The sequence below is a fragment of the Diabrotica virgifera genome, chromosome 3, assembly GCF_917563875.1.
Source record: "Diabrotica virgifera virgifera chromosome 3, PGI_DIABVI_V3a".
Lineage (NCBI taxonomy): Eukaryota > Metazoa > Arthropoda > Insecta > Coleoptera > Chrysomelidae > Diabrotica > Diabrotica virgifera.
Genome location: NC_065445.1, coordinates 266,444,279 through 266,466,429, shown reverse-complemented (window position 1 = coordinate 266,466,429; position 22,151 = coordinate 266,444,279). Strand labels below are relative to the sequence as shown.

Genomic DNA, 22,151 nt, shown 5'->3' with positions numbered 1-22,151 from the left:
CGGTAAAGAGCTGGTGGTATAATATTTATCCGCTGTGATGTTTACCAGTTGGGATCTCAAATACCAATGACTAATCTTTACGCAATGAAATTAGAACTAAGAATGTGGAATCCCCTGTTTAATGTTTTGGTATATATAAAAGTGAGAGTGTTTGTATTAAAAATGCTGTGTCGACTTGATTATAAATAAAGAATAATATTTGCTATTGCAAGCTGACCTTGTATCGAAAACTGATACACTGGTGTGGTAATATGGGTCAATCATGTTTATTATAAACAAACGTATTTGTTTTACCAAGGACATTTAAATATTAAAAGAATTTGTCTTGTACTTAATAAGATGATTACTAAGAGATGCAGTGTATCCCAATACAAGTGCGCCAACTCTGAATTATTATTATTAACGGCGTAAATTGATATAAATAAATTTAAAATCGAATGGGAATTTAAATGAGTTAAAGACAGAGAAGATTTTCGGAATCGCCACTTTATCAATCTTTAAGGCAGAGAATTATAGATAATAAAGTAGGTGTAATTTGACCAGGCGTACCAAAGTATATAGTTCCTCTAATCCGCTTAGCTCACGTACGTTAGACAAAATCTTGTGAATAGCCATTAGACTAATATTTGTTTGTGTTATTTATTATCACAGTTTTATGGACTTCCAAAAATGTGATTTCGCTAAACCTTAATTACAATTTACGTCGTTAATAATAATAATTCAGAGTTGGAGCAATGATATGAAATTATCGTAATTTCGTCTACCGTCATTTCCCAATCTACTCATGTTCAATTTTATTTCATTTGAGTTGTAACAAATATGAACTTCTGTTGGAGTGATATACTCCAACAGAAGTAATGAAAAAATGATGATTACCTATCACTCAATAGTTGTGTCTATATTGAAAATAAAAACGAAGGGGCTTCAACAGTGAAGCCGAAGTCGGAAAAAATAAAAAATACTACTTTAGTGCAGTAGTACTGAAGAAAGGGGAATTAGAAGGGATAGAAGTAGAAGTGGGAAGAGACAGAGGCAAACTGAATAGAGTTGGCTAGCTATAGATGCAAGAGAGCAACTTGACACTCAAGGATGGATACGGCTCGTTTGCATGCCTGTTGAAGAACAGTAGCTCTATATAGATAGTAATGATGACTAGAAGATGAAATAATAAAATAAGAATAATATACTGAAAATGAATGGAGATGAATAATGACTAAAGACGAACAAAATAAATAAATCTAACAAATCATGGGCGCCATGAAAATGATCTTCGATCATTTTCCCAGGTATCTTACACTGCTGTCAAATATTAAATATATTAAACCTGTAATAATGAACATAAAGGAGTAATAAAATAATTGATATACAAAATAAATACATATTTATTAAAAATAACTGCTAGATTTTTGACAATCTCTGAGTTACACAAGCATATATCATGTAACTCTAAAATGACATAAGTTATACAAGAAGCTATATCTAAGATAACAACATTATTATCTGTTATCTGTTACAAAATTACAGGTATAAGTACCTTTCACTAACATATAGGGTACAAAATTACATAAGTCTTCTACCAAATGGTTATAGTACGCCTGCTACGTACAACTAAAGGAAACTGACAAAGATGAAAATACTACAAATAAATAGGCCCAAGCCTCACTAAGGGAAAATACAATAATGAATAAATAAAGTTAAATATACAATTGACTAAAGTAGAAATGAAGTTGAGATAAATACCGACGATGACCTAAATTAACCGAACAAATGGAATAAAGCGAATAACAGTAAAATATTTGGGAAACAAGCTAGTAATATTAAAAAATAAATTTACCCGAATTACATAAACCAATATCAAAGCAATAATAAAGTATTAAAAACCTAATTTTCTCTAGGCTTATTCCTGTGCACAAGAAGTTACCGTAGATACAAAGTTGGGGAACCAAATAATCTAATATACAAATATGTCAAAAAATCAGAGGTAACCTAAATCTGAAAAAAAAAACAGTGTATTTAACAGATAGTCTGAAATATAAAAAAAAACCAATAGTTACTAAAACACCTCACTGAATGTTCCCAAACGAGGTTGCGGTTGCATCCTAGAAAATGATGCACCAGGATGGTGCGACCCCATGACTCCTGTAGGCCCAGGTGCCAAGACGAAAATTGAGCTGGAACGCTCCCATAGCTTGCTCCCAAATCGACATACTCCCAATGGTGACTTGGCCGTGGCTGCAGTGGTTTCCCTAGGTGGTCAAAGGGCTACGGTTTCATGTTAGGGTTTCTTCCAAATGGCGAATGATTCCTATTAGGCTCCAACAGGAGTTGTCACACACATGTCTCCCTAACTCCAGACAACCCTTGCTGGTAACTTTTTACTTTAAAAAACTGGATTGATGTTATAAAATAAGGTGTATGGAACTCATTCGCCATTTCATGGTACCAGTACCAAGTACCAAACCAACCCACTTAATTAGCAGCCACAAACCAAGTGACGAACGAGAGACGTTTCTCCGCCAAGGTGAACGTCAAATTCTCTCAGAAAACGAAATCATTCTCGATAGGTGGAGTACGTTCTATCACCGAGGTATGACGTCACCCCAGTAGTCCTATACGAGAAATTAGAGAATTGAAATGGAGACCGAGGGAAAATAATTATAATAATAATTAAAGAGCTAATTTTGTAACGTGACCGTTACAGAGTGACATTATCTCTTCCATAAACTTTTCCAAACTTTTTAATATTTACCTCGTGACAGGGATCCTCTTTTCTATTTGGTAATTGCCTGCAGATCTGTGGAGCCATAATACGTTCACAGAGAGCAAAAATCCCGCAGCAAATTTTAAATCCAAATATGTCCTCTTCGTTCCAACCAACAAGGTCTTTAAAATAATCAAATTGCTGATCTTTTAGAGGTTTTCCCATGATTAAATCTAAACATGAACGCATTTGCTACAAAATGTATTAACGATTTAGCACAACTTGTAAACCATTGCAGTACTGCACCTACCTTGCAATGCAATTGTCGATCACATTCATTTTCATCATCATTTTCCATTCTGTATTTTTCAACAATGCAGTTATACAAGAGCTTTCTTGGTGAAGTTATGTATATATTATCTTTCACGTATTCAATCGGGGTTAGTGCTAAAATGGAGAAAATAATCAATTTTTAAATTATTGTTCTGAAGCTATTTCCTTGTGGCATTTTTATAATTAACTATTATTTTTATTATTTTTTTTTCAATTTACTTGTGGCTTATTTCCCATCTAAATAGTTAATTTTAAATTATGCTGATGATTAAATTTAAATTAGTGGTTAATAAAAATAAATTATACCTTTAAAAGTGTAAATTAAATGAAAATTCTTACTGTTAAATGTCCGACTATCCATTGGCAGTCCAAATATAGCGCTAGATCTAGAAAATGTTCTGGGAAGCGAGATCCAAAGCTCAGAATTTACTGGCTGTATATTTAGTTCTTTCTGTAAGGAAGCTAATTCTTCGCACACTGGCTTGCCTTTGACTACTGTTTTAAGTGCTTCCCCTAGAGCTACTTTCATCTAAAAGTAAAAAAAAAAAAAATTGAAGGCACTCGTGGGAGTGCCGACAGAAGTGAAAACTTCTTATAGTATATACATTACGAGCTCAATGCTTTTACCCCATCCTAAAAGAAGTGCTGTACCTATATCATATACGATATGCGCGATGCGTATGCCCTATGCTATTTATGTATACATACACATCATTTATATATGTACAAAATTGATTTCAGCGAAGTGATGACCATAAAGAAATTTTCAATTCAAAAATTTATTTCGTCGAAGCGATAACGGTCGCTAATTTAATAATTTTCCCCATCCAAAAAGTGCACAACGTCCCTCAAGAAGTTTTCACTTCAAATATTTATTTCGTCGAAGCGATGATAGTTGCTAATTTATTACTTTTTTACATCGAAATAGTGCACAACGTCCCTAAATAAGTTTCACTTTAAATATTTATTTCGTCGAAGCGATTACGGCCCTAATTCTATACTTTTCCTCCATACAAAAAGTGCACAACGTCCCTAAAAAAGTTTTTACTTAAAAAAATTATTTCGCCGAAGCGATGACGGTCGCTAATTCAATACTTCTTTCCCATCTAAAAAGTGCACAACGTCCCTCAAGAAGTTTTCATTTCAAAAATTTATTTCGTCGAAGCGATGAAGGTTCGCTAATATAATATTTTCCCCATCCAAAAAGTGCAAAACGTCCCTCAAGAACTTTCCACTTCTAAAATTGATTTCATCGAAGCGATGACGGTCGCTAATTTAATACTTTTTTCCATCGAAAAAGTGCACAATGTCCCTAAAAAAGTTTCACTTCAAATATTTATTTCGTCAAAGCGATGGATGACAGTCCCTAATTCAATACTTTTCGCCCATCCAAAATGTGCACAACGTCCCTAAAGAAGTTTCACTTCAAATATTTATTTCGTCGAAGCGATGACGGTCCCTAATTTAGTAATTTATCCCCATCCAAAAAGTGCACAACGTCCCTAAAGAAATTTTTGACTTCAAACATTTATTTTGTCGAAGCGATAAAGGTCGCTAATTTAATATTTTTCCCCATCCAAAAAGTGCACAACGTCCCTCAAGAAGTTTCCACTTCAAAAATTGATTTCATCGAAACGACGACGATCGCTAATTTAATACTTTTTTCCATCGAAAAAGTGCACAACGTCCCTAAAGAAGTTTCACTTCAAATATTTATTTCGTCGAAGCGATGACGGTCTCTAATTCAATACTTTTCCCCCATCCAAAAAGTGCACAACGTCCCTCAAGAAGTTTTCACTTTACAAATTTATTTCATCGAAGCGATGACGGTCGTGATGACGGTCGATAATTTAATACTTTTTTCCATCCAAAAAGAGCACAACGTCTCTAAAGAAGTTTTCACTTCAAATGTTTATTTCGTCGAAGCGATGACGGTCGCTTATTTATTACTTTCTCCCCATTCAAATTTAATAATATTTCCCCCTCCAAAAAGTGCACAACGTCCCTAAAGAAGTTTTCACTTCAAAAATTTATTTCGCCGAAGCGATGATGGTCGCTAATTCAATACTTCTTCCCCATCTAAAAAGTGCACAACGTCCCCAAAAGAAGTTTTTACTTTAAAAATTTATTTTGCCGAAGCGATGACGGTCGCGATGACGTTCGCTAATTCAATACTTTTTCCCTATCTAAAAATTGCACAACGTCCCTAAAGAAATTTTCACTTCAAAAAATTATTTCGTCGAAACGATGACGGTCGCTAATTTAATACTTTTTCCCCATCCAAAAAGTGCACAACGACCCTTAAGAAGTTTCCACTTCAAAAGTTTATTTCTTCGAGGCGATGACGGTCGCAACGGCGGTCGCCAATTTAATACTTTTTCCCATCCAAAAAGTGCACAACGTCCCTAAAGAAGTTTTAACTTCAATACATATACGTACAAAATATTTATTTCGCCGAAGAGATGACGGTCGCGAAATAAATCCTTTTTTTCTATCGAAAAATAGGTTTTACATTTATTTTAAATTTAAATACTTCTATACAATTTATGTATATATACACATAATATAGAAAAGTACAAAATTTATTTCGTCGAAGAGATGACGGTCGCGAAATAAATCCTTTTTCACCATCCAAAAATAGGTTTCACATTTATTTTAAATTTTAATACTTCTACACAATTTATATATACATACACATAAAATATATATATGTACCTACAAAATTTATTTCGCCGGAGAGATGACGGTCGCTATGATGGTCGCGAAATTAATATTTTTCCCCATCGTAAAATAGGTTTTATATTTATTTTAAATTTAATACTTCTATACAATTTATATATACATATAGTCGGAAAAATGAAAGAATACCCATGAACGAACATATAAAACACGCTGTATTTTGCTGTGACCGTGCCACAAAGAAAATTGCCCAGCGCAAGTACATGTAATAATAATAATTACATGTACTTGCGCTGGCCAATTTTTTGTGTGACACGGTGACAGAAAAATACAGCATGTTTTATATGTCCGTTCATGGGTATTCTTTCATTTTTCCTACTGTACACATAATAAATTAATATATATATACAAAATTTATTTCGCCGAAGAGATGACGGTCGCTATGATGGTCGCGAAATTAATCTTTTTTCCCCATCGTAAAATAGGTTTTATATTTATTTTAAATTTAATACTTCTATACAATTTATATATACATACACATAATAAATTAATATATATACAAAATTTATTTCGCCGAAGAGATGACGGTCGCTATGATGGTCGCGAAATTAATCTTTTTTCCCCATCGTAAAATAGGTTTTACATTTATTATAAATTTAAATACGTCTACAGAATGTATATATACATACACATAATATATAGCATGAGCGATGACGGTCGCAATGACGGTCGCGATGAGGGTCGCGATGACGGTCGCGAATTCAATGCTTTTTCCCCTATCCAAAGAAAGTGCACAACGTGCCTAAAGAAGTTTTCACTTCAAAAAACAAATGTGGATGAACGTTTAAAAATGTATGTAATTTCTGAGAATACAATGATACAGATGATGAAATGATACACTCTTCCCCCACGCTTTACGATCCTTCACCAAACATTTAATTTCTTCTAAACTTTTATTTACCAGCTGGTTTATTCTATTTTCCTAGATTTTTGTTGGTGTGCCTTTTCTTCTTTTAGTAATTCTTATAGCTGCAACAATTCTCAAGGAAGTGGCCCAAGCACTTCGAAAAATAAAGAAAGGAAAACAGTTGGATGATATAGATGATATTCCTGGAGAAGTGTGGAAAGCATTAGGAGAGATAGGAACAAGTTGCCTGCCAAGTTTATTTAATAGAATTATGGAAGTTGGACAAATGCCAGACGAATGGAGAAGCAATATATTAGTACCTGTTTACAAAACAAGGAAGATATACAACAATGCGCAAACTACTCCAATCAGGCCTTAAAACTACTTCAATCAATCAATCAATATTCTTTATTTCATCTGACTTTTACAAGTATTGAAATGCGTCAAATACAATCTATGATCTATGAGTAAAAAATATAAGTACATAAAAACAGTTAACATAAAAATATATAAAATATACACAAAAACATACAAATTGTTAAAAAGATGCCTGCAAGTATTCCTCTGACAATAGAAAGTGTTTACCAGAAGTAAGTCCTTAACTGCTCTCTTAAATACATAAATATTTGACTCTTTAACATAATTAGCTAATTTATTATACAAACGAACGCATGTTGGGTACGGACCCTTGCCCACAACGGTCAAGTGGCGAACAGGGGTTACCAAATCATTTCTGTAACGAAAATTGTAGCCACTCATTAAGGAAACATCATTTCTGCAAATAAAATTGCATCTATGTGTCTTTACATAAAAAACACAACTGAAAATATACAACGAAATTACAGTTAAAATATTTAATTGTTTAAAAACTGGTCTACAGGAATCCATGCGCCATCTAAATGTCATGGTACGAATAATTTTTTTTTTCTGAAGAACAAGCACCTTATTAATTTGCGAGCAATTTCCCCAACAAACTAAGCAATATTGCAAAATTGACTGTACATGAGCAAAATAGTAAAGTTTTAAGATATCTAGTAAGTTGCCATAGAACATAAGAGTGCACATACAATCTTTCCACTACATAATCAACGTGAGAGCTCCAAGACAAATTAGAATCCAGGTAAACACCTAACACCTTAGTATGGAGTGGCTATTTACCACTGACCCATTTGTAACGATATGATACCTCGCCAAGCGATGAGCTGCTTTACCAGAAGCGACCGGAGGAGTGTCAGCGTTGGCGCATAGCATCGCTGGGGGAAACCGAAGGAGACGGCATCGAGAGCATATTTAAGGCGAGCTAGGAGAATGAGAAAATCAGTTAAGACGATAAAGGCATAGAGCGCATCACGCTGAGCCTAAGATTTTTTGCATTCGATTAGGGTACCACATGGAATCTTATTACCCAGGATTCCATTGTGAAGAGCATTTGGCTACGATAGTTGTGCCCTCATCGCGCATCAGCGTGCTATGGGGGGGAAAGGGATGGCCTGGGGCATTGGAGCGAGGTGGGGTGATCCCTGTTTACACTCGGGTCAAAACACCTCGCCCCAATGAATTGTTACACCCGAATGTACTCCTTCGAGAGGGTGGACATTCCCACAGGTCGGGTTAAATCAAATTGCTTGCTTGCTTGAGAAAATCAGTCATGGCTAGCGAATTGAACTAACCATGGCTCAACAGCTGCTGCTAGCGAATTGAACTAGCATTAGCTGGCTTGGCAATAGATGCACCGTATGTGAGGTGGGACTATGACTAGGCGGACGCCACAGTAGTGACGTGGAGTTTTGCCATGACCGTTATCGCAGTATGCGGTAGTAGCGAGGAATGATCTCTGGATCGGAATATAGGGCTATGTTGATTTAACGTAGCGAGATTGTCATTGTATATAAATATACTGTTTATCGTATTATTTTAATGTTGTTATTATGATCGGATAACTGTAAGAAAGTTTAATATTATTTTTCCTTTGCAGAAGACGGAGTTATATTTTATTTCATTTATTTTAAACTGTATATAATTATCTTTAATATATTTACTTTATTTTTAACTTGTGTTTCACTGAGTCTGTCATCCTTGAAAGAACTACCAGTTACACATTGTCAAGTTTTACTAATGGACTCATCTGCATAGTAGAAGGTGAAAAGGTTACCATATTGGTCTTTGATCCATTTAAGAATAGGGCATTATTGAAACAGTAATGAGTCATACTTTTTACAAGACAGTTTGCTTTTTGTACTACATGAAAAAAATTATTGGAATTTAGTGCAACTGTGGTATCGTCAGCAAATTGAGTGACATAACAGCCTGATTGCTGTTCCACGTTTTCTACTCGAACGCTTATTGCATCAGAAAAATTATCTAATGGATTCCGAACCAAACATGTTGAGCTATCGTTTATCGGTTGATTTAAATCATTGACGAAAATCAAAAATAAAATAGGGCCAATGATACTTCCCTGTGGAACTCCCGAGAGGACATTTTCTTTTGAAGAAACAATAATTATATTCCCATTCACATTGACCTTAATTTTTTGAAACCTTTTCGACAAAAAGGTGTGGATCCACTTTAACGCAGTTCCTCTAACACCACTATGATAAAGTTTTTCCAGCAGTATTGGATGATTTACAGTTTCAAAACCACGTGCTAAGTCAAAAAACAAACAGATAACTTTATTAACCTTATCAAAGTTCGATAAAATATGATTGCACAGCGCTAGTAGTGCATCTTTCACACTTATACCTTCACGGAAACCAATTTGAGACTTTTCTATAATGTTGTGCTTGTTAATATACGAGAGGAGACGTGTATGAAATGCCTTCTCATATATTTTTGAAAACATAGATAAAAGTGATAGGCCTTGATAGTTATCACATTTTGATTTGTCACCTTTTTTATGTACCTATAGGCACAACTAAAGCAGTATTTAGAATTTGAGGAAAAATCCCTTCCTGAAATGAAAGATTTACTAGAAATGTTAATTGTTTATACAGGGTGTAACGAAAATACAGGTCATAAATTAAATCACATATTTTGAGACCAAAAATAGTTCGAATGAACCTAGTTTACCTTAGTATAAATATGCACATAAAAAAAGTTACAGCCCTTTGAAGTTACAAAATGAAAATCGATTTTTTCGAATATATCGAAAACTATTAGAGATTTTTTATTGTAAATGGACATGTGGCATTCTTATGGCAGGAACATCTTAAAAAAGAATTATAGTGAAATTTGTGCACCCCATAAAAATTTTATGGGGGTTTTGTTCCCTTAAACCCCCCCAAACTTTTGTGTACGTTCCAATTAAATTATTATTGTGGTACCATTAGTTAAATTCAATATTTTTAAAACTTTTTTGCCTCTTAGTATTTTTTCGATAAGGCAGTTTTTATCGAGTTGCGGCTTCTTTTTAATATGTTTACATAAAAATTTTATGGGGGTTTTGTTCCTTTAAACCCCCCCCCCCCAATGTTTGTGTATGTTCCAATTAAGCTTTTACTGCGGTACCATTAGTTAAACACAGTGTTTTTAAAACTTTTTTGCCTCTTTGTATTTTTTCGAGAAGGCACCTTTTATCGAGATATTACTTCTTTTTTAATATGGTTCAAAATATACCTAAAAATGTAAATCATAAATAAATTTTTATATTATTACCAAGTCTCCATAATCGTACTTAGCCATATACAAATATGTGGTGGATTTGACAAATATTCAAAATATCTCGATAAAAACTAACTTTACGAAAAAGTACTAAGAGGCAAAAAAGTTTTTAAAATATTGTGTTTAACTAATGGTACTACAATAATAATAATTAAATTGGAACGTACACAAACCATTGGAACATGGTTTAAAGGAACAAAACCCCCATAAAATTTTTATGGGGTGTCCAAATTTCAAAATAATTTACTACTACCATAAGAATGCCACATGTCTATTTTCAATAAAAGATCTCTAATAGTTTTCAATATATTGGAAAAAATCGATTTTCATTTTGTAACTTCAAAGGGCTGTAACTTTTTTTATGTGCACATTTGTACTAAGGTAAGTTAGGTTCAATCGAACTATTTTTGGTCCCAGAATATGTGATTATATTTATGACCTGTATTTTTGTTACACCCTGTATATGTTATGAGATACATGTGTTAACATAGAATACGGGATCTCATCCAGTCCAGCCGAGGATTTTTTTGAGATATCTTTAATTATACTTTTTATTTCTTAATCACTAACAGGATAAAGGAAAAGGGAGTGTATGGGCGAAGAAAGATTCTTAGGATTATAGTCAGGTGAAGTTTGACTAATTAAATTTTTTACTGAATTCGAAAAATGTTGACTGAAAGATTCTGCTATGTCATGAGGGTCATCCACAGAAATTCCCAAATTATTTTTAAATTAACTTGGGTATTTAGAAGAGTTTCGATTTTTACCTCCGACAGTGTTTCGATTTATTCAAGCCTCAGCCGTACTATTCTGCGCATTTATCATTTTATTATTAAAATAAGTTTGCTTGGCTAACTTAACTTTGTATTCATGATTTTTTTTAGAATGTTATACCGTATTCTGAGCTCATGACTTTCTGAATATTTTATAGATCTGAAAATGTCTTTAATAAAATCTCCCTCATTTATTAAATTAGAAGTCAACCAGCCCTTATTTTTAGACTGCTTAGAAAATCGTCTAGTATCCACCGTTTGCAAAGTTTGCAAAAATTTAGGATAAAGTACCTTTTACCTTATTGTCCAGTTCAGTATCAACGATGGTTTCGTTCAGTTCTCTTCGTAGTTGTTTCAGTATTTCGGTAGTTAGGAAAGATTTGATATCCAAACTGGTTGAGAATTTTATTGGTGTTTTGCTTCGCTTAATCTCCTCGCATGGAACGTCTTGTGAAGACGCACCCTCTGGAGCTAAAGAATGTCTTGCACTTGGATTGTGGGAATCGGGACCAATAGTAGCAACCTATAACAGTGATACAGAGATTTAGAAATAAGCGAAGAAAATACTTATTTCTATGAATGCTATACAATGTGCAACTTCTCTCACTACTTACATACATTCAAAACGAACAATTTCTCAGGCTGTGAGAAATCGGCCATTGCAGTGAGAAATATTTTTTCTTACGGGTTCCATACGTAAAATCGCGGTTTCCATGGAAACATGCACAATACAAACACAAATATTTTTGTCAAATAAAATGTGTCAAATCAAAACTTACCAGGAATTACCTTTCAAAATTGTTCAAATATAACTGTTAACTATAATTTTATATACTTAAATAAAAGTACGAGTATATAAATATTCATCATTCTCTTTGCCTTATCCCTATGCGGGGTCGGCTTCCCTAATTGCATTTCTCCACACAATTCTATCTTGGGCCATATCAATGTTAATCCCCTTTACCAACATGTCCTGCCTTATCGTCTCCCCCCAGGTCTTCTTTGGTCTTCCTCTCCTACTCCTTCCAGGAATCTGCACTTCAGCTATTCTTCGTATTGGGTGGTTAACGTCTCGACGTTGAACATGACCAAACCATCTTAACCTATGCTCTCTCATTTTGGCATCAATTGGTGCCACACCTAGACTTCCCCTAATATACTCATTTCTAATTTTATCCTTCTTTGTCACTCCACTCATCCATCTAAGCATTCTCATTTCCGCCACATGCATTCGCTGTTCCTCTTTCTTTTTCACTGCCCAACATTCAGTTCCGTACATCATAGCTGGTCTTATGGCTGTTTTATAGAATTTTCCCTTCAGCTTCATTGGAATTTTTCTGTCACACAACACACCACTCGCTTCTTTCCACTTCATCCATCCAGCCCTAATTCTACTGCATGCATCTCCATCTATTTCTCCATTACTCTGTAATACCGATCCTAGGTACTTAAAACTATTGCTTTTTACAATCATTTCACCATCCAAAGATACCATTTTATTTGTAGTAGCTCCATCTTTAAATGAACATTCCAAATACTCTGTTTTTGTCCTACTAAGTTTTAAACCTTTTTCCTCCAGAGCTTGTCTCCACTGTTCCAGTTTTTGTTCTAAGTCTCTTTCACTATTTCCTACTAACACGACATCATCAGCATACATTAAGCACCATGGAATGTTACCCTGTATTTTCGCTGTTATCTGGTCCAAAACTAATGAGAATAAATACGGACTAAGCACAGAACCTTGATGCAATCCTACTTTCACATGAAATTTATCAGTCTCTCCCACACCTGTCCTAACACTAGTCGTTACTCCCTCATACATATCCCTCACAATCTTTACATATTCACCAGGGACTCCTTTCTTATTGAGTGCCCACCACAGAATCTCTCGAGGAACTCTATCATATGCTTTCTCAAGATCAATGAATACCATATGAGCGTTTGTTTCTTTACTCCTGTATTTTTCCATCAACTGCCTTATAGTGAAAATTGCATCTGTTGTTGATCTACCCTGCATAAAGCCAAATTGATTCTCGGATATTTCGGTCTCTTCACGTATCCGTCTATCAATTACTCTTTCCCATATTTTCATGGTGTGGCTAAGCAGTTTTATAGCCCTGTAGTTTGTACATTGTTGTATATCTCCCTTGTTTTTGTAAACAGGTACCAGTATACTGCTTCTCCATTCGTCTGGCATTTGTCCAACTTCCATAATTCTATTAAATAGACCTGCTAGCCACCTTGTTCCTGTCTCTCCCAATGCTCTCCATACTTCCCCAGGAATATCATCTGGTCCTACCGCTTTTCCTTTCTTTATTTTTTGAAGCGCTTGAGCCACTTCCTCATTGGTTATTTTGGTGACCATTGCTGCTACTGTCTCCGTTAACTCTACAGGCTGTCTGTCAAATTCTTCATTTAATAAGCTGTCAAAGTACTTTCTCCATCTCTTTTTGACATCCCTTTCGTGAACTAGTATTTTATTATTTTCATCTCGGATACATCTAATCTGATTAAAATCTTTTGCTTTCTTTGCTCTCTGTTTGGCTATTTTATATATCTTCGTTTCGCCTTCCCTGGTATCAAGTTGATCGTATAGGTTTGAATACGCTTCTGCTTTAGCTTTTGCTACTGCTACTTTCGCTTCCTTTTTGGCGACCATATAGTTTTGAAGATCTATGTCCGATCTGGTTTCTTGCCACTTTTTATATAATTTTCTCTTCTCTTTTATTTTTCCTTGTACTTCATTTGACCACCACCAAGTCTCTTTATCTTCAAACTTCTTTCCTGACGTTTTCCCAAGTATTTCAATAGCCGTCTCTCTAATAATATTGGCCATTTTTCTCCAAATTGTGTTAGGGCTTCCTTTCATGTTCCAACATATTTTTTCTACTATTCTTTCCCTGAATAGACCTTCCTTCTCATCTTTTAGCATCCACCACTTGATTTTTTGTGGTCCTCTCCGATATTTTTGTTTAGTTTCGCTTTTTACTTCGATGTTCAGAACAAGCAGCTTATGTTGTTGGCTTACTGTCTCACTAACTATTACCTTGCAGTCCTTGCATTCACGTATGTCTTCTTTCCTTATCATGAAGTAGTCTATTTGGGATTGATGTTGTCCACTTTTGTAGGTAATAAGTTGAGTTTCTCTCTTTTTAAAGAATGTGTTAACAATCGCCATATCCAATGCTGTTGCTAATTCTAGCATGTCATCTCCAGCTTCATTTCTAGTTCCAAAGCCTAATCCCCCATGTATTGTTTCATATCCTGTCTTGGCTTGGCCCACATGTGCATTGAAATCACCTCCTATTATAACTTTCTCCTCCGCTGGAATATCACTCAGTATGTCTCCCAATTGATCATAGAAAGCTCTTCTTTCATTCTCACCCAGACCTGTTTGAGGAGCATACACACACACAACATTCAATACCTCTTTATCAATTACAAATTTCACTGACATCATTCTATCACTCGTTCTTACAACTTCTACTACGTTATCTTTCATTTCACTATCAGCAATTATACCAACTCCATTTCTAGTGTTACTACTCCCTACATACCACACATATAAATATTAAGAATATTAAATACCTACATATGTGTATAATATGTATTTTATTTCAATTTTGGCATATAATCTACATAAAAGCACCTAAATTATTTAATTTTGAAGTTTGAACTCAACAAAAACGCATCCATAGAAAAAGTACAGTGTACAACACGTGATAAATTCTCCCTCGCTTGATTTGCGGCATTTCTCCCTCGCCTCGTACCTCGGCTCGTGCCAACAAACTTCTGCGCTCGTTAGAAATACATATGTCTATTTTCTCTCTTATTGTATAATATACTAATTTCTTGACTTTTTTAAAACAACAAATTTTAGGGAGAGACAGAGGGTACACCACAGGCAATTCTGATGACTCTATAAAGACGAAATATGTCAACTGATGGTGGTAGCCCCCCAAAAAAACAAATTAAATCTTAAGCTTCTAAAGAATATTATAGGAATGCAAAATACAAGAATACTAAGAATACTAGGAGAAAACTAAAACTTATTTTAGTTTTCTCACATTTTGAATATTAGGAAGCAAAATTTTGTTGGATTTTTACCTAGATAAGTAGACAGTTGTAGAATGCATATCGTAGATTCTCACGTATATTTATCGGTCTGTTTGCCTTGCAAATTATAGAAGGCTCAGATTAAAGGTTGTTACCAAAAATTTTGCTTTCCGACCTATAGAGATCTATAGGACTTGTGTCCTTTAGATTTCTCTTAATTTAAACAATTTTAACTCTTAATTTTTACCTGCGTCTCTGGATCCAAGGAAGCTTGAAAAGTGGGCGGACCTCTTGATGCATCTCTTCCTTTCTTTCTTCGTCGTTTACCCCTTCGTTTAATAAATTCTTCACTATCTTCTTCGTCTTGATCATTATTTTCCGAAGGATCATTTTGTGTGTTGTTGACCTAAAATATATAAATTCAAGATTAGTATCATCATCATGCAAGCTCTTTCGTCCACTGCTGGACGTAGGTCTCTCCCATTTTTCGCCATTCTCCACGGTTCTGTGCTTCTTGTTGCCATTTCTTGGATATTCGGTTAATGTCGTCCATCCAGCGTGTTGGTGGTGGTCCTCTGCTGCGTTTGTCTTCTCTTGGGCGCCAGTCAATTAGTTTTCTGGTCCATCTTGAGTTTTGACTCAAGAAGACTCAAGATTAGTATACTTTTTTTGGATATACATGAAAGGAACATTATAGGTCTGGATCCCGCGTACCAAAAAAAAGTTGATTAGCAAGCTAAAAATTTGTTAATAGCTTAAGGATGTCTAGTCGGACAAACTTTGATGTATGGGAACACTGGAACAGGGAAAGTTTTAATTGTGGAACAGGTTTAAAATTTGGAACGTCAGACTACGAAAACGCCCCTTGTATTTTGTCAGATAGGACTTCCAATTGATTTGTTACCCTTTTATTAAACTCTCATGCAAAAATCAGACTGCTATTTATCACCAACTGGGCATTTTAATAAGCCCGACACGTAGAACAGGTCAAATAACGGAATTACGTTGGTGTTAAAAAATAGCAGTCTGATTTTTGCATGAGAGTTTATTGAAAGGGCAACAAATCAATTGGAAGTTCTGTCCGACAAAATACATGGAACGTTTTAGTAATCCGACGTTCCAAATTTTTAACCTGTTCCACAATTAAAACTTCCCCTGTTCCAGTGTTTCCATATACATCAAAGTTTGTCCGACTAGACACCGTTAAGCTATTCACAAATTTTCAGCCGCTATTAATCAATTTTTTTAAAACGCGGGATCCAGACCTATTATACAGGGTGTCCAGAAACTCTACCGACAAACGAAGACCGGAGATTCCTCAGATAATTTTAAGACAAAAATTAATAACCATTTTCAGTTTCGTTGCAAAACGAAAATACAGCCGAACCATATTCTAGTCCAATCAGAGAGTGCTGCAAGCACCTCTACCGGTTTCGAAACTTATTAGTCTCTCATCAGGAGGCACATATGCTGCTCTCCCTTATCCAACCAAAACAAACCCCAGCATGCAGTCCCGAATTGCAGCGAACGAAATGGCATAGATGCCCTAGCGGCAACTGCTAGCAAAAAGACTAAGTTTTCACTCTAATGGCACATAAAACAACATAATGCTATTCTACATCCCACCAGAATGAAAACAATGGGAACCTTCTCTGGTTACACCTCCGAGGCTTCTACAATTTGCAAGCCATACGGATGCTGAGACTAAGGAAGATGAGGGAATTCTACAATTTACAATTCACATCCCATCTGCTCAGCGCGGTAAAGTTCCAACGAGAATGGTTCCCTTCATACTCCACACAGAGTAAATGTAAATAAAAAATGAATAACCGTTTTCAATTTCGTTGCAAAACGAAAATACAGCCGAACCATATTCTAGTCCAACCAGAGAGTGCTGCAAGCACCTCTACCGGTTTCGAAACTTATTAGTCTCTCATCAGGAGGCACATATGCTGCTCTCCCTGATCTAACCAAAACAAACTCCAGCATGCAGTCCCGAATTGCAACGAACGAAATGGCATAGATGCCCTAGCGGCAACTGCTAGCAAAAAGACTAAGTTTTCACTCTAATGGCACATAAAACAACATAATGCTATTATACATCCCACCAGAATGAAAACAATGGGATGTAGAATGATGTAGAATAGCATTATGTTGTTTTATGTACCATTAGAGTGAAAACTTAGTCTTTTTGCTAGCAGTTGCCGCTAGGGCATCTATGCCATTTCGTTCGTTGCAATTCGGGACTGCATGCTGGGGTTTGTTTTGGTTGGATCAGGGAGAGCAGCATATGTGCCTCCTGATGAGAGACTAATAAGTTTCCAAACCGGTAGAGGTGCTTGCAGCACTCTCTGATTGGACTAGAATATGGTTCGGCTGTATTTTCGTTTTGCAACGAAATTGAAAATGGTTATTCATTTTTGATTTACATTTAGTCTGTGTGGAGTATGAAGGGAAACATTCTCGTTGGAACTTTACCGCGCTGAGCAGATGGGACGTGAATTGTAAATTGTAGAATTCCCTCATCTTCCTTAGTCTCAGCATCCGTATGGCTTGCAAATTGTAGAAGCCTCGGAGGTGTAACCAGAGAAGGTTCCCATTGTTTTCATTCTGGTGGGATGTAGAATAGCAATATGTTGTTTTATGTGCCATTAGAGTGAAAACTTAGTCTTTTTTTTAATTTTAAGACAATTTAACCAAATTCACTTAGTCACTAAGGGAGCTAGAGTTTTTTGAAGATGGCGTCTTGTAATTAGTTTTTCTGAAATATCTCCAGAACACTTTTAGTTAGAAAAACGAAAATTGGTACGCATCTTTATCTTCCATAGATAAATCGATTCCATGCATTGCGAATTTCTAGTACCGGTTATAGGCGTCCGTTTTGGGTAGGACAACGGTTATTTTATCGCATAAGTTTTTTGTCTTTAAATTTTAAGCATTTTTGACTCTGGATTATTAAATTTTGGGTATTCTAGTACTAAAAGATACTCTTGCTTTAAGTTGGTAGGATACACCGTTTTTTAGAATAACCGATTTGAAAGTTTTTCGTCTCTTGAATTTAAAAAAAAAAATTGAAAAAAAAATTTCAAAAAAAAACGGTGTATTTTACCAACTTAACGCAAGAGTAACTTTTAGTACTAGAATACATCATAATTTAATAATCTAGTGTCAAAAATGCTTAAAAATTAAAGACAAAAAAGTTATGCGATAAAATAACCGTTAACCTACTCAAAGCCGATGCATATGACCGGTACTAGAAATTTGCAAGTTAGTATGGGCTGATTATCGGAGAATAGGCCATTTTTGGGAAAAGCTATTTACCAGCAATTTTATTGCTGGAATCGAATTATAAGATCGTATATATTAATAATATAGGTATGCAAAGTCCTCAGATAGTGTGCTACTTTTTTTATAAACAAAATGGCGCCCGAAAATCGTGCTTTTTTTCAATTATTGCTCTATAACTCCGAAGATTTTAACTTTACAACAAAAACACTCAAATAAAAATTCACCGTGATTAAATTCTGCATAGAGACGTGTTTTTCCCGATCTGCTCCGACGAAACTTTTCCTCGGAAAATGCGGGTTTTCCCAACAAAATCTTTAATTTTCAAATAAAGTTTTAGATAAGTAATTATCTACCAATAATTAAATAATTTGGTGACTTAAAACCTCTCTTGGTTTAGATTATAGTTCCAGAAGCTGGTGAAAATTAAACGAATATTCTAGCAACAATTCAATTGTAAATTAATAATTTACGGTCGCAATAATAACCAAAATAATTATGATACACTGATCAAACTTTGAAATCTTATAAATATGAGATGCCTATTTAATATTTTGTCGACAAAATATAATTTTTTTATTTTTTTGGCATAATCTTAAAATGTTTAAAAGAAAATAGTTATAAACAAATTAACGTTTCTCAAAAAGTTTTTATTTTATTATAATTTTAAAAAATAGCTAAAATGCACATTTCAAATATCTTGAAAATGAATGCTTTAAAACTTTTTTGCAACCATCTGAAAAAAAGTTATGAAACAGCAAAGTAAACATACGATTACTATGGTGTTTATAATTTTTTTTAATTCTTTCAAAGCGTAGAAGTGAGTTTAAAGTACAAACTAATTATTTACAAAAAAATAACGATTATCAGTTTAATGGTTATATTTTAATTAAAGATTATAAATATATTTTTTTGTAATTTACACGCGCGAAAGTAGAGTAATACAGTACTGTAGCTAAAATTTTCACTCGGACCCACGATCGGCCGCGCGACGTACACTTTTAATAAATAATGTATGCTGCGTGTCAGTCGCTTCGAGTGAACATTTTAGCTCCGACTCCGAATACAAAAAAAGTATTTTTAATCTTTGATTAAAATATAACCATTGCACTAATTTTTGACATTCTTTGTGAGTATTCCGACTGTAATTTTAGTAAATTGGATTGTAACTGTTTTGTTTTTTTTTACTATTTATAAGCTTTGTCGATAAAATTGTAAAATTTTTCATGGCAATAAAGCATATTTCTATTCTATTCTATTCTAGTAATTAGATTGTACCATAGACTCACTTTTAAGTTTTGAAACAATTAAAACAAATTATAAACAACGGAGAAAACGTATATTTACTTTGCTGTTTCATAACCTTTTTTGCAAATGGTTGGAAAAATTTTTTAAAGCATTCATTTTCAAGACCTATGAAATACGCATTTTAAGTATTTTTTAAAATTAGAATATAATAAACAATTTCTGAGAAATGTTAATTTGTTTATAACAATTTTTTTTAAACATTTAAAGATTATGCAAAAAAATGAAAAAATTATATTTTGTCGACAAAATATTAAATAGGCATCACACCTTTATAATCTTTCTAAGTTTGATCAATGTGTCCTGATTATTTTGGTCGTTATTGCGACTGTAAATTGTTAATTAACAATTGAATTGTTGCTAAAATATTCGTTTCATTTTCACCGGCTTCTGAATTTATAATCTATACCAAGAAAGCTTTTATTTCACCAAGCTATATAATTATTGAGAAATAATTACTGGCCCAAAAAATTATTTGAAAATTCGAGATTTTGTTGGGAAAACCCACATTTTCCGAGGAAAATTTTCGTCGAAGCAAATCGGGAAAAACATGCCTCTATGTAGAATTAAATTGGGGTGAATTTTTATTTGGGTGTTTTTGGTGTAAAGTTAAAATCTTCGGAGTTATAGAGCAATAATTGAAAAAAGTACAATTTGTCGGCGCCATTTTGTTTATAAAAAAAGTAGCACATTATCTGCGGACTTCGCATACCTATATTAATAATAAATAGGATCTTATAATTTGATTCCAGCAATAAAATTGCTGGTAAATAACCTTTCTTTGTACTTTACTAATTAGACAAGCGTATTATAACTATTTTTTTTTCAAAATTTAAAGATTATGTATATAATTATAATATTATAATCTTTAAAAGTTTGATCAATGTATCATGATTATTTTGGTTATTATTGCGATCGTAAATTGTTAATTAACAATTGAATTGTTGCTAAAATATTTGTTTAATTTTCACCGGCTTCTGGAATTACAATCTATACCAAGAAAGATTTGATGTCACTAAGCTATTTAATTATTGATTAATAATTACTTACCTAAAACTTTATTTGAAAATTAGAGTTTTTGTTAGGAAAACCCGCATTTTCCGAGGAAAATTTTCGTCGGAGCAAATCGTGAAAAACATATCTCTATGCAGAATTTAATTGCGGTGAATTTTTATTTGGGTGTTTTTGTTGTAAAGTTAAAATCTTCGAAGTTATAGAGCAATAATTGAAAAAAAAATACGATTTGTCGACGCCATTTTGTTTATAAAAAAAAGTAGCACACTATCTGCGGACTTTGCATACCTATATTATGAATATATAGGATCTTATAATTCGATTCCAGCAATAAAATTGCTGGTAAATAACTTTTCCATGAATTTTGCTAATTAGCCCAGAGTAATTAATGAAATCGATTCATCTTTGCAAAATAATTAAACGTACACCTTTTTAATTTTTCTAAATAGTTTTTTGAATTTTTTTTTTAAATTCAAAAACGAAAAATTTTCAAATCGTTTTTTCTAGAAAATTGTCTATCCTTTCGATTTAAAGCGAGAGTACCTTTTAGTACTACAATACCTCACAATTTAATAATCCAGAGTCAAAATGCTTAAAAATTAAAGACAAAATTCAGCAGATATTAATGAGTAAACATTGCAAATCGGTCAAAACTAAATACAGATAATGCAAACAGCAAATTCTGCACTAAGTTGGAAGAAAAACTACTAGTCCTAAAACCATCGGACATAGATGAAACATGGGAAGACATAAAAGATAGTATTTTAACAACAGCAGAGGAGACGATAGGACTAATGGAAGACAATAAAAGAAAATATTGGCACGATGAAGAATGCGAGCAAGCTAGTAAAGACAAGGACAAAGCAAGACACAGGTGGTTGGCCACAGGAAAACAAGAAGATCTCCTACACTATAAAGAGAAGAAGAAAGAATCAGACAAATGTTGCAGAACTAAAAAGAAGAAATGGATTGAAGACTTACTGCTGGAACTCGAAGCTAATAGTAACGATAATGTAAAACTATATAAACACATAAAAGCACAGAATAAGAAAAAGATACCGGCAAATATGTATTGGAAAAAAGGAATGGGAAACACACCATAGAGAATTGTTCAAAAAGAAAGACGATGCTGGAAATGCAGAAAATGAAGAACAAACAGAAAACAGGAATGAAGAACAATCAGAGCCTCCCTCATACAACGAAGTATTGGCGACCATAAACAGATTAAAGACAAGGAAAGCAGCAGGACCAGATGACATTATAAATGAGTTCTTCAAGAAAGGGGGAGAGGAACTAGCCCACAGAATTCACAAGCTGATAGAACGAATATGGGAAGAAGAACGCATGCCGAACGACTGGAATTGCGGTCTGATAACACCAATCCCTAAAAAAGGCGACAAGACGAAATGCACTAACTACAGTGGAATCACGCTATTAA

General features: G+C 34.1%; 1 protein-coding gene across 1 annotated transcript in view; it reads right to left on the bottom strand.

Moving 5' to 3' along the window:
* LOC114326279 (uncharacterized) overlaps nt 1-22,151 on the bottom strand; it is a 43,493-nt gene that overhangs the window by 902 nt on the left and 20,440 nt on the right. The window contains exons 6-10 of the mRNA XM_050647735.1: nt 15,357-15,515; nt 11,352-11,576; nt 3,374-3,563; nt 3,012-3,148; nt 2,750-2,953 (exon numbers count right to left, since the gene is read on the bottom strand). Of these exons, the coding sequence (XP_050503692.1) occupies nt 2,750-2,953; nt 3,012-3,148; nt 3,374-3,563; nt 11,352-11,576; nt 15,357-15,515 (915 nt within the window). The remainder of the gene's footprint in view (nt 1-2,749; nt 2,954-3,011; nt 3,149-3,373; nt 3,564-11,351; nt 11,577-15,356; nt 15,516-22,151) is intronic.